Genomic DNA, 12,806 nt, shown 5'->3' with positions numbered 1-12,806 from the left:
CTCTGTGTCAGGTGCTGTTCTAGACACAGAGATGAGCTTGGAGTCACGATCTAGCGGGAAAAGACAAACACTACAATCCGGTGGAGGCATGAGACAGAAAACAAGTACAAGGAGAAAGAGGTTAATCCCCGCTGGGAGGGGTCCAGGATGGCTCCACCCAGAGGGGGATACCTGAGCAGAGTTTTAAAGGATAAATACAGTTTATTTTTAGCTCTCCTATCCCCACCAGAAACTTTTCTTACAGAAAATCCTAAAATGATCCCCAGGGAGTTAGGTGGCTTGGAGAAGAGAATCTGAACGCCAGCATCAGGCTCTGAAAAGGTGCAGCCTGTATTAGGTCTGCATACTCAGCAGCTGGGGGGAATTCCTCAGGCTGAATGAGTCCTGCACACTTTCCAGCCCTATCTGGACTTGCCAGCCCGTCAGACGCTCAGGGAGGCAGTGAGTCTGTTATGCATAGGTGTGTGCCTATGTATTGGGGAGAGGGGCTGCCACGCAAGGCAGCTGCGGTGCCAAATTGCATGGAACATGGCTCAGAAACGCCACTTTCTGAAGGCAGAGTCGTGAGCTCCCTCCTCCCAGGGTCCTGCGTTTTGGAAGGCTCAGCCCCTGGGATTCCCTGCACTCCTTCCCACCATGGGACGGCTCTGCTGCAGGAGTCACCCATGGGTGCAGTGCCAGAGAGGACCTGTAGGGGGCTCTAGAGCTCTTCCATTCCCCAAGCCCTGGGCTACGAGGGCACCACGCTTGAAACAATGGTTGTGTTTCTCAGGGCTGTGCGAAGATGCTGCTCAAAGCGGTGAAGGAGGAGAAATGGGGCTCACTGGTACCCTGTTGATGAGCCCCGGTCCATCCACGCTCTCAGCTGGCTCTGTTTCAGCTTTGGGTCCCTGGTCCTCTCTGCTCTGTGGCAGTGCAGCCCTCCAACCTGTTTGTCAGGGAAACGTCATGCAGAGACAGTTTCCCCAAAAGGCTTGGCTTACCCTGCTTCTCCCTAAGGCAAAATTCGATAGCCCTGGGTGCTGTGTCAGGAGCCCTCATTCAGCAGATTATTTACTTAATTGCCACTCTAACAATATATCTGGATGACGGCAATCACTTCTACCCACTAACTTCCAGGGACGTGGCCAGCCTAACAAGTTCATATTGGCAAAAAGTTAAAGATGGTCATTTAAAAAACAATTTGAAAAAAGTAAACACATAATCATTCTTTGGGGCTTTGTCAAATGCAGATAAAATAAGGGAAAAGTGTTTCTTAATCATATCAATCTAAAAAAAATAGTCATGCGTAGGAAGGGTTGCCAAATTTAGCAAGTATTACATAAGATTTATTTCTACTAAAAAAATTATTCATTGTTTATCTAAAATTCAAATTTAATTGGGTATCCTGTATTTTACTGGGCAGCTCTACCTATGAGTCTGAGAATATAGGGATTCATTCAGAAGGAAATTTCTTATTCATCACCCCAAAGTGTAATTCCTTCTCTAATCCCCTTGTTGTTACATATGGAAACCTAAACCACACTGATCGCATTAAACAAAGTAATCAGTTCAAGCACCTCCATGTCACTGCTGGGGCAGACCATCATTGTGAGGTTATGTCAATGGAATAAAAAAGTAACTTCCAAAAGATAACATCAAAAAAATTAATAACACTGAACATTTAGCGCATACCTACTATGTGCCTGCCTCTTGTGAATTCGCTCATTAAATCTTCACAACAACTCTGGAAGTGGATACTATTAGTGGGAACTATCTGATTTCTGTAGTTTTTACAAAGGCATGTAAATTTCTGGCCAATTACTTCGTGGGAAAGAAAGGGGAGGGAACCCAAGAAGGACTGCCTCCCATTAACAAATGGGTTTATTCATAACGCAGTGCCAGGACTGTTGCTACTGGGTTATATGCCACTTACAGGAAACTGTCTTAATTTCAGCGAATTATCACTGGCTTGGAGTATGGGATTGTGGGAGAGAAGTGGGTGGGACCCCCATAACAGTCGTCAGTAAGTTGGCCTTACCACCGAGGAACGTGCGTTACATCTCGGGATAATAAACAGCTCATTTGCCGTGAATAAAGGCACGCTCAAGCCATCCCCGAACACTCGGTGACAATGACACAGATTTCAAATGTTCTCTCTAAGAAAAAACACCCTTTCTCCTAATCCTTCTTAAACTCAACAAGACTGATTGGTTTTTATTATTCATGAATTAATTTTTTACTCAGGGTCCAACAAGGGAATTGAAGCTATAAAATTTCTCACCGATTGAGGGGGAAAGCAGATCTCGACCTGAGCAGCACAGCCAAAGTCTCGCTTGCATTCCTCGGGGGTGGAATGTTTTGTTTGTTAAATCAGTTAATAATCAATTAATAATCCAAAGCTTTCGGGTTTTTTTTTCCCCCTGAGGAAAAAAAAAATTGAGTAAGAACATGAGTAAGAATATTAAGGTGGAAAAAAATACAGACAGCCATGGGACCCTGGTATATTAGGTACAGCAGCGCTGCCTCCTATTTCTGAGGTACTTACAGACAAAAATAAAAGGAACGAGAGAGGAAATAGCAAAGGCATTGTTGGAGTCCAAAGTAACGCACAGATGAGCACAGCCTGCAGGTGAGCAGGCTTTGGGTCTGGGAGTCGGCATGAAAAGTCACAAGAGCGGTCATGGGAATTCAGAAGGGTCAGCTCCCTGATGACCTCTCTCTAATCTCCGCCTCCAGAGCGCAGGCTGAGGTACCCAGGAGCAGGGACAACGGCCTCGTAGAAGCTGAACGGCCAAGAAGGTAATCAAGAGTGGAGGGTGACTTTGCCTCTGTCTTCACACAGTTCTTTTCCCAGATCTTCACACGCGCCAAGCCATAACCCTCCTTGTCCTCTGTGTGCCTTTGGTCTGCTAACCTCTCCCGAGAACACAGCCAGAGGAACTAGGGAACAAGGAGCCACTGAGAGGCAGAGACTGCACGGGCCCGGAAGCTGGTGGTAGTGGGGTCAAACTCGATGCAGCCTCCTTTGCAAGGGACACCTCTCCCTTCTTCATCCGAAGGCAAAGCACCCAGTATTTCTCACGGGAGCCACGCGGTAAGCACCGCATTCTCCTCTGCCGGTCTGTTCACGTTCAGAGACCAGGCAGTTTTTGCTCCTGGATGAATTCAGACATGTAAACCTGAAGCCTTTGCATGCTTACGTTTGCACAAAGATATTTATGTTTAGGGGCAAGACACGGCCACCCTCATCCAGTTACTATGAGAAAAATGGTTGTGAGAATGGCTTTGCGATTTGAGGGAAGAAAAAGGTACAAGCTGCTATGACTTTTATAATAATTATTATAACCATCACATTATTGCTATTATTTCTGTAAAAGCAGTGTTCTTTCCGCCAAAGCTTGTTAGCTTGACTGCTTAGGTAGACGATGTCAACACACCCACGAGACAAATGACAGAGAGTAAGGCTAAAAGAAAAAGGATAAATACTGCACTCTGTATGCTGAAGGGCTGTTTCTCCATCAAAGGGAAGTGTTTGCTGCTGATCGATTAGAAAGGCAAAAAACAAAAGCATGTAACAGTTCATTTACTGTGCATCACCAAGATCCCTAACTAAGGCTCCAAACAGAGGCAGTGAGATGAGGGGAAAAATTTAAAAATTGGTTTTGAATAAAGTTTAGTGCTTCTGGGTACCCCCACTGATACCTCCAGACCCCATCACCTGGCTGACCAGGTAACAGACACAGCCACGCTGGAATCTGCCTGGAAACAGCAGGTCTTTACCGTCCTTGTTTTTTCTACCAAAACATGTGAGCAGGACAGCGACAGTAGATAAAGGTATTGATGCCTGCATCAGAACAGGGGGGCCAGTAACAGGCATTCTGCTTCGGGACTTCACGCAAGTAATCGTGCTCAGCAGCTCCGAACAGCTCAAACGCACCCACACGCGCACACACACACACACACACACACGCACACTCGGACAGACCCACACACCTACACTCCTTCCTCCAAAACATGAAATTGAGGAGAGATAAAAGAACAAGGGCAAACTACAGTAACTTGGAGCAAAAATAGAGGGAAAAAAAAATAAAGGGAAGACAAAGGAAAATGCTAAATTGTAAGACAGGAGAGAGCAAATCTCATCTAAAACATCACCCTTCTTCACCCACTCCAGCCTCCTCTACTGCATTTTCTTACAACTTTATTTCCGTGTTCTTTGCCCTTCAGAAAACAAGAGCACAACAGTGCTGCTCGAAACCCTTTTGCAGGTATCATTTTTAAAACACAAGCCAGGCGAAAATATCAAAAACATAAATGTAAGTAAATGCCATAACAGTAAATGAATTTTTGTTAAATGAATTAACAAAAAGAATAAAACAAACAAACAAAAATCCCCTAATGTATGAACTCTAGTTAATTCGAGCAATTAAAATAAAAAATCCAAGTGAAAAGAACACTTCGTATTTGGGGATTTTGAAACTCAGAGCTTCTCGATAGAAAGGCTTGACTCTAATTGGACACTTCGCATTAGCACAAGGTCCCGTTAAGACCCTTTCTGATTTGAAATGCAGGGTTTGAGTAAACACTGATGGTCAGGCACGAGGCTGACTGCAGCTATAATTGCCAGGAGAGGACCCTGATATAGTTTTAAATAAAAATTGATCACATTTGAAACCAGAAGATAAAAACAAAACCTCGCTGGAGTTTGTTTCAACTGCCTTTTGACCTCTGAATGAAAAGACATTGAGAAATAAGATAACATTTTCCAGAAAACCATTCCCAGAAAAGGCTCAATCTGGGGACGCTCAATGACAATACTGAATAGAATATTTGAAAGTCCTAAGGAACAAAGGAGAGAAATGAAAAAAGCAAAGCAAAGAAAAGAAAAAACTTCTTTAAGACCAAAATGTGTATAAGGCTAAAAAGCACTGCAAAATGAAGATGAAAAAAATTCTCTCTCTGACCCCCAGGAAAACTTTTGTTTTAGGTTCATACCATTTTAACTCAAGCTCAGAAAATTCTGACTTTAAGACATCTAGCCGATAATTTTTTTCCCCACCTTGTCCAATTCCATACTGAAAGCCCCATGGGCAGATTAAGTGGTATGATTTTCCTTGATTTAAGAAAAAAGTGGAGGCTCTAAGTCACAGCTTGTCAATGGGTATTTCCACGGAGAGAAGAGGAAGTTGGGAACCTGGAACAGAATGGCCCAAACGCTCTTCTGAGCGTGGCCATCTGTTATCCGAGAGAAGGGCAGGACTCCCTTCTCTCCCTCTCCGGGGTCTGGCCTGGCCTGGGCCAGAAAACTGAGGACAGGCCCTTAAGAAGGACTGAAATGCTCCGGGCTGCAGGCACAAGCAGCGCAGGTCCCTCTCCCTTCCCCTTCACACGGTGGACAAACCAATCCCAAGGCACGGCAGCCCCTACTGGAATGTGGCCACAGCCAGACCGCAGCCCAGGCAAGGGTACAACAGGCAGCAGGGACTATGTGCAAAGCAGAGCCCCCTGCCCACTGCCACCCCCACTGCCACCCCATCTTACAGGGGCACACCTACGGTGACACACACATTTGCACACACACTCCCCCCATGGCGGAAACTCCCTGAGGGATGGACGTGGCTTTTGATGTTTCGGGGTTCAGAAACAGCCTCTACAACAGGGGCTTCAACAGCATCACGAAAGGGCTTGACACTCCCTTTAGCCATGACTTATAAATAAAGGTCCTGTTAAGATCCTTTCTGATTTTAATCCTGATCGGCACAGAAAGGCACCCTAGAGCGGATAACACAAGCACACTCGTAGGGTAGAGGGAAAGACCACGCAGCTCCATGTTTCCCTACTTGTTTGGTGTTTCGGTGTCTTTCTGTTGGATGGTTAGTCTGGGGGTCTCTGTCCCCAGAAACAAATTAAGCCCATTCTCTCCTATGACGGCCTCCCCATCCGTTTCTGAGTGGGACCACCCAAAGCTGCCCGGCTCTGTGGAACCCCCGCTCAGAGCCCAGGAGCCAGGAAGCGGCCATTTCCCACAAGCTGGCTCTGGGAAGAAGCTCACACGTGGGCAAACACAAGCCGCTGCCCGCTAAGCCCCAGGAGCACGAGACAGAAGTCACCGTGAGTCCCTCCAGAGCCACAGAACTGACCAGCTTGCAGCCGGTGTCTTCCCATCACATCCTTCCAGTGTGGCCGAGAAAGTGAGGGAAGAAATGCCCCAGCACGGCCCACCACACAGGGAGGGTCGCACTGTCACAAGAGGTGAGGGTCACCAGCCCTGTGCCCTAGGGAAGAAAAACACCCAGCTACCGAACTCTCCCAGCCACTGCCCTGACAACCCTCCACCCCACCCCGAGGAAGGAGTCTGGTCCCAGGACAGCACTGCCATTATCGGTGGAAGGTCAGTGGCCTCAGCAGTGTCAGGAGGCAGACTGGCCCGGTGAGGGTTAATCTGCCGGGCCAGCCGTCACAGGGGTCACAGGGATGTGCAGGCAAGTTGAGCATTCCAGTCCCCCAGAGCTGGTCTGCTAATTACATTTGCAATTATAAACACCACAACCTCCCTGCGCAGGGACGAGGCCACACCAACTGATGGGGCAACCAGGATGTAATCCTGCCCCAGGCCACCCTGCCACGCCAGGGGACACCAGGGCCATCAAAGCCTATGGGCCCCTCCTCCAAGGAATGACCACGTCTGTGACCATTCCCCAGACGTCTGAGGCTGCTGGGACTGAGAAAGGTGAAACTCACCAGAGACGAAGCCCAATCGAGGAACGCCAACACACACATGCTAAAAAGGTCTTTGATTTATCTCTAGAAATCAGTGGATGGCTTCAAGGGCAAACAGGAGGGACGTTCAGGAAGCCTCTGGGCTCAGATCTGTCTGATGCCAGCCTATCTTTAACTTGTGCCCTCTTGACTTCCTGGGCCCTGCACTGGCAGCCCCCTTCAGCTCATGCACCCTCTGGGGACTACAGTGTCTCTGGAAGACACCAGAGGTTGAGCATTCAAGCTGAGCAGGGGTCCCCCATGGTGACATTCAGTCAAGAGCCAGCAGCCTCCAAGACAAGCTCCCAGGGCAGCTGTGATTAGTCTTGGCTAATTCTGGGCAGAGCTCCTCGTCCAGCGGGAAGAGCACTGCAAGGGTCTCGCTCTGGAGACAGATGGACAGAGACCCGACGATGGCGGGTAGGTAGGGGAGGACGACAGACCGGAGGTGTTCAGGGTGTGGGCTGGGCTTTACTTTGAAGCAGTGAATTATGGTCCAAATAGCTGCTGTTCCTTCCCTTACATTTGGAACCACCAAGAATTTTAATCATTTTGAAGAAGTCACTTAAAGTACCTGGGAAGACGAGTTGTAGGCAGGGGCGCTGCGGGGCCAGGTCAAAAGCATCCTGTCTCTAGGCTGTTTGCTGTCTTGGACTTCTGTCTCCTTCCGAATCCCACTGGTTCTCAGCCAACTCCAGGGCCCACCCGATGCACACACTCCCTCAATGTCTCTCCCTCACACACATCCTTCCACCAGCCTTCTAGAGTTATGCAGATCTTTGCTCAAAAGAAACAAGGCATTCTGCAGAGGACCAAGGGAGGAGACAAACTTTTTCAATGAGTTCGAATTATCATTAAAACCATTTGGCAAAATATCTGATTATCAGGAACATGCATGGAACGTGCAGGACAAAGTTATAAGGCGCCCCCCGCCCCCACTCCCGGCCCCCGCAAGGGCTGGGGTAATCTGAGAAGGCAGGGTGTGACATGAAATCTCTCGCACAGCCACCTCCCTCCAAGTGCTTTCCCCAGAAAGTCCCCTCTGCCCCTCCTCTCCTGGACTAAATGGAATATTCATTGATTGCTCCAAATCAATACAATGAAAAGGTTCCTGCTTGGTGGGCCAGGTTTTTGCTTCATTTCTTTTTTTTTTTTTTAAGGAAGAGATCTTTTCATATGTCCTAATTATTGGTAAAATAGAGGATTGTTTCTAAAATGAAAGGGGTTAGGGAAATAGTAAGCTCCAAGAGGAAATTTCCAGCGCTGTCAGGATCTCACTGAGCTGGAAAGGGCCTTAGCTGGCACGGGGCCTCCAGCGTTGACCTAACGTTTCCTCCCACTTTGTCGCCTTCGGGCCCAAGCAACTCCTGCGACGACGACCCATCCTCTCCGCGGCAGCCCGCCTCTCCAGAGGGGTGGCAGGCACAGAAAGGTTTATTTCCTAGAACCCCTCCCTTGGAAAACCAAGACTAATGTCCTCACTCTGATTTATTTTTAAATGTACCATTAAAAATTAATTTCCCCTTTTGTTTTTCTCCGGGTCACTGATTCTGAATTACCATGTGGCATTTTTCCTACGTGTGAACCCACATATTTTACCTTCGGGACAGTTTGTTCTTTGTTTCTTTAACAAGAGCAAAGTATCCATCGGAGGTGGGTCAGGCCCTCCCCCCCCACATATCCCCACTTGCTCTCTGGGCTGTGTGCGGCGGGTCTCTAGCGGGTCCTGTCACGGACCCATTTGTGCACAGGCACACGCGGGAGAGCACACTGACTCCCACTCCGGCTGATTATACATGTACATAAAATATTGATTAGAAAGGGTAACGGAGTCACCTACAGGATCGGCGACAGGAAAATGGAAATGAAGGATAGAAAGGTACGAAGGTACGTATGTGTCTGTGTGCGTGTTCATTTCTCACCTGGGAAAGTGAGAATGACACTGAAGCACAGAAAAATGCTCTCTGTGTGTTCGAAGCAAGAGGGAGGGCTGGAGAGTTCTTTCTCCCTGAACTCTGGTTCCTGTGCCCTTGGGTTTTCTCGAGTCCGGGAATGTCAACTAATCCACATGGGTGAAAACTGTGTGTACGGAGAACACGAACCCACTCACATACAGGTGCCCCATGAAACATCGGCACCTTAATGAATGGGTTCATCCTACTATCCTTCCACCAAACCAAGGAATGCAGTCCTCCATTTTGTTACCTGGCTACCCATGGCACTAATGCTATGTCACGAAACCCTGGGGTAAAGGTCAGAAAGATGCCTCCCCAGACGCGAGCTTGTCCTTGGAAATGACGCACCTCTGCAGCATAGCAAATGCAAACGCTCAGCAAGAGACACACATCTGTACATGGGGCCAGCTCACCAATGCCCGAGGCTGCTGCCCAGCACATCCTGGGCTCTGAGAAATGACAATCCCAGGGATGCTGAGTTCCTTGGTACAGACAGCAGGTATATTTTTGTCTTTTCCTGTGCCCCATGGAGTGAGAAGCTAATTCTCTGCAAAGAATCCAGGAAGGGTTGGGAACCCAAACACTGTGAAGCTTAGTTTATAAGTGATTTCCACTTCAACCCCCCGCCAGACCCCCGGGACCTGGGCCACCTCCTTCCCCTTTGCTGCTTCCCTGACATCACCTCTCTGCCCGTATTTCTCCTCAAACTCAAGCCAGGGTTGCCGTCAACTGGATGGATTGCCCAGCTGTTAAACCTCCCTCTCTCTCCTTGCTTTCCTGGTCAACACAATCAAAGAATGTGCTTCCTTCATACGAATTTTCATATTTATTGACTATGGCTTGTGCCAGGGACAAACACATAGATATTTCAAGCTCAACTAAAGAAGTCACCTCTGGAGAGAGGGAGCCTAAATAATTTAAATATCCAATATTTGTCATACTTGGTAATTTTATGTGAGGAAATCATGCCCCACGAGCACCGAACGTTGTCCACAGCTCACCAACACCCCCACCCCAGCCACGCAAGCTGGGATCAGTGTAACCTTTAAAGGGAATGAAAGCCACTTTTCAAGAGCATGGAAACCCAAATCCACCATAATTAAGGATTCCCCTCATCTCCGAGTCCCACGCCTTCCGCCTTCTCCTGACATTACAGCGCATCTAAAGGGCCCTCTGCCCGGGGGGACTGGGTGAGGGGATCCCTAAAACCAGAAGCGTGGGGGCCGGGACAGCGAGGTCCGCGACACAAGCCGCTGCTGTGAAGCTGCCTGGGCTCTCCCGCGTGGCCCACCGTGGGCGCAAGTAGTCTGTGCGGGGGTGGGGGGGGAGGTACTTCCTGGGACCCCACATTATCCAGAGTATTTATTTTAGAAATGTGGTCGTGGTTCTTGGGGTGGGGGGGAAGCGAGTGGTACAAAAATGAAAGGACGGTGGAACGAGAGAGACATTGACGTTGACAGTTTAGTTTGCTTCAGAAAAAAAAAAAAAGAGGAAGAAGAGCACAAAGTTAAGCAGGAAAGCTGTCCGCCAGAACCTAGATGTTTACTATTATTATTTATTGAGCCTGCTGAGGGACCACTCTGCCCAAGCACACACCCAAACGCCGGGACACCCGCGGGGGGCGCGGTGGGACGCGGAGCGCCCAAGAGGAGACCCAGGCAGGTACCGGGCAGGCGGCGCGGCGACCCGCGGAGGGGGCTGGGAGGGAAACCGTGGGTGGCCAGAGTGGGACCCGGAGAGCCCGGACAGGGCGCGCGGGGCAGCCACCCGCCTCTCCGGGCATCCGTTCTCCACTTTCCCACTCTGCGCTCGGCCGGCTGCCTGGGGTTGGGGACGCGCGATTCCTGGGAGTCCGGTCTCGAAGCCCCAGCCGCCGCCCCAAGTCCCTCCGACAAGCCTAGGTTCTGGCTCTGCCAGCGCACACCTGCCCCGGGGCAGGGAAACCGTGCCCATGGTTCCGATCGGCGCAGCCTCCCCCAAAGCCGCGAACGAACTTTGCCTAGGACAAGGCGCCTTGCCGGGCCGGCTGCCCGGGCTCCTGGCGGGATGCGCGCTCCCCTCGCAGGGCGTGCGGAGCTCAGCGCACCAGGAGCCACGCAGCCCGCATCCCTGGGGCGCTTTGGGTCCGCCTGCGCCACGTGCGCACCCTCTGGACGCCCCACCGCGACCGACCGCGGGGCGAGCGGGGCACTGGCCGCCTGCAGTTTCCAAACCGCCGCGGCACGTTCGATTTTCTCCCCCTTGCTGGGATCATTTTTGGTCCCCAGGATGGAAATAATACATCAAAGCGCCCGCGGGGAGGCTTTATCGGACAGGACAGGACATCCTTGCAACCACATCCCTGCACCTGTTCTGGGCGCTTCTGCCTCCCCTCTTGCTCCATTCCACAGAAACTCAAATATTTTCTCACCGCGGAGCAAGAGCAGAGAGGAGAGCAAAAGGAAGAAAAAGTATGAGAGAGCGCTCCTCTTGCCTAAAAGTGAGGGTTTGTCGAAGGGGTGCAGGAAAAGTTGGAGGCGGGTTTACGCCCGAGAAGGAAATCCAGGAAGTGTGCGGCTTTTCCCCTTCCACGTTCCCCAAGTGCCCCCGGAGGTCCCTGCCACTTTTACACAAGGATGTGTGGAAGAGGAACTGTGATCCCCAGGAGAGAGACAACCGGACGGGCAGAAGGACAGACCGAAAAGGACACCTACTGGTTGTGGTAGCCGAGGGGGTCCGGGATGCAGAGTTCGGACACGTCCATCAGTCCCGTTTTAGCATTCCCAGTTGGTGGAGAAAGGCGGCGGGGAAATCACGCGGAAGAGCGAGTGAAGGGCACAGGCGAGGTGCGAGTCCCGGCAGGGGCACAGGGCGCGCGAGAAGGCAGAGTGGGAGGACGCGGCCGCGGCGGGCAGAGGGAGGCAGAGAGCCGTGCGCGCACAGCCCGCGCTCCCACTCATCCGCGCGCTCCGGAGCCGGCGGGCAGAGGGGACGCGGAGCGGTGGAGGAGGCTGGGGCACCCGAGACTTGGAGCCCACTAACCCTACTGTAGCTTTAAGGCTGGGAGACTGATGTATGGTTTGGCTCCCATTGGCTATCTCTCAGGGGCTGGACTTAAAGTGACAGAATCAAGCTGGGGTGGGGGGAGGGGGTTGAGCCAGAGAGACTTCAATGGAATAAGACGCTCACACTCCGCGCGAGGTCCCCTCCTGTACAGTAGGAGGACTGGGTTTTAGAGCTGTAAGGCTTGCCCTCTCACAGTTTAAGGGGAAAAAAAAAAAAATCCAACTGCCAGGTGGGCCTGGTGTTGGGGGGTGGGTGGAGATTTGCTGCTTATATACCCCCACTGCCACCCCCAAACCATCTTTTAATTGGTAGGCCTAGCAAACTCACCTCTAAGCCTTTTGGGATGGGTTTGTTTTCCAAATTAAAAATGAGTCACATTTCTCCACCCACGCACCAAAGAGAAGAGGCCATGGCCTTAGAAATTCCTAGCCTCATACCCTGTGTTTGGTGTGCAAAAGTGTGAAGGGTCAAGCCAGCAGGTAAGACACCCCCCCCATACCCGCCCAGAGAGCAGGAGAGAAACAGATTCCCTCCCCAGCTCTTCCCACCTGGGCCAGTCCATTCTGAACGGTTCTCATATGGCTCCATGCAGGGCATGCATCTATAAAATGCTCTCTGGATGTGTAAAGTGATGCTCTATTCATTGGCAGCTCTCAGAAGTGTACCCAGGACACAGACATGAGCAAATAAATTCCTGTCTGCTTAGGAAAATACATTGTAGTTAAAACAACCAACTTACCTGCCACATCCACTCTGAGGCACAAGTAAACGCTTTCAAATACACACCTGAATCCCCAGCTATGAACACACCTGCATCCCCGTCCTCTGCTCCCTCCATGAACTCAAATATTATGGGCTGCCACTGGACCAAAATGAGCTGTAAGTCATGCCCCAAGCCTTCTTTTGGGGCTTTGCATTTTTTGAGATGCGTCAGCCACAGGGATAATAATCAATTTGATGATTCAAATGAGGGTGGGGAGTGGGGTAGGTATGGAATTATTTGAAAGGGGGGGGAATCCCTCAGGAGAGACCACCACCATAGTCTCCTATATTCTGCAGAAGACA

General features: G+C 50.3%; 1 protein-coding gene across 1 annotated transcript in view; it reads right to left on the bottom strand.

Annotated features, from left to right (window-relative positions):
• The window catches only part of ESRRB (estrogen related receptor beta), a 102,201-nt gene extending 90,762 nt beyond the window's left edge, over nucleotides 1-11,439 (bottom strand). Inside the window, exon 1 of the mRNA XM_069465147.1 lies at nucleotides 11,390-11,439. Coding sequence (XP_069321248.1) covers nucleotides 11,390-11,439 — 50 coding nt within the window. The remainder of the gene's footprint in view (nucleotides 1-11,389) is intronic.
• Between the last annotated feature and the right edge of the window lie 1,367 nt (nucleotides 11,440-12,806).

The sequence above is a fragment of the Eulemur rufifrons genome, chromosome 2 (genome assembly GCF_041146395.1).
Source record: "Eulemur rufifrons isolate Redbay chromosome 2, OSU_ERuf_1, whole genome shotgun sequence".
Classification (NCBI taxonomy): Eukaryota; Metazoa; Chordata; class Mammalia; order Primates; family Lemuridae; genus Eulemur; species Eulemur rufifrons.
The sequence above is the reverse complement of the archived record's forward strand: the minus strand, read 5'-3'. Positions and strand labels throughout refer to the sequence as shown.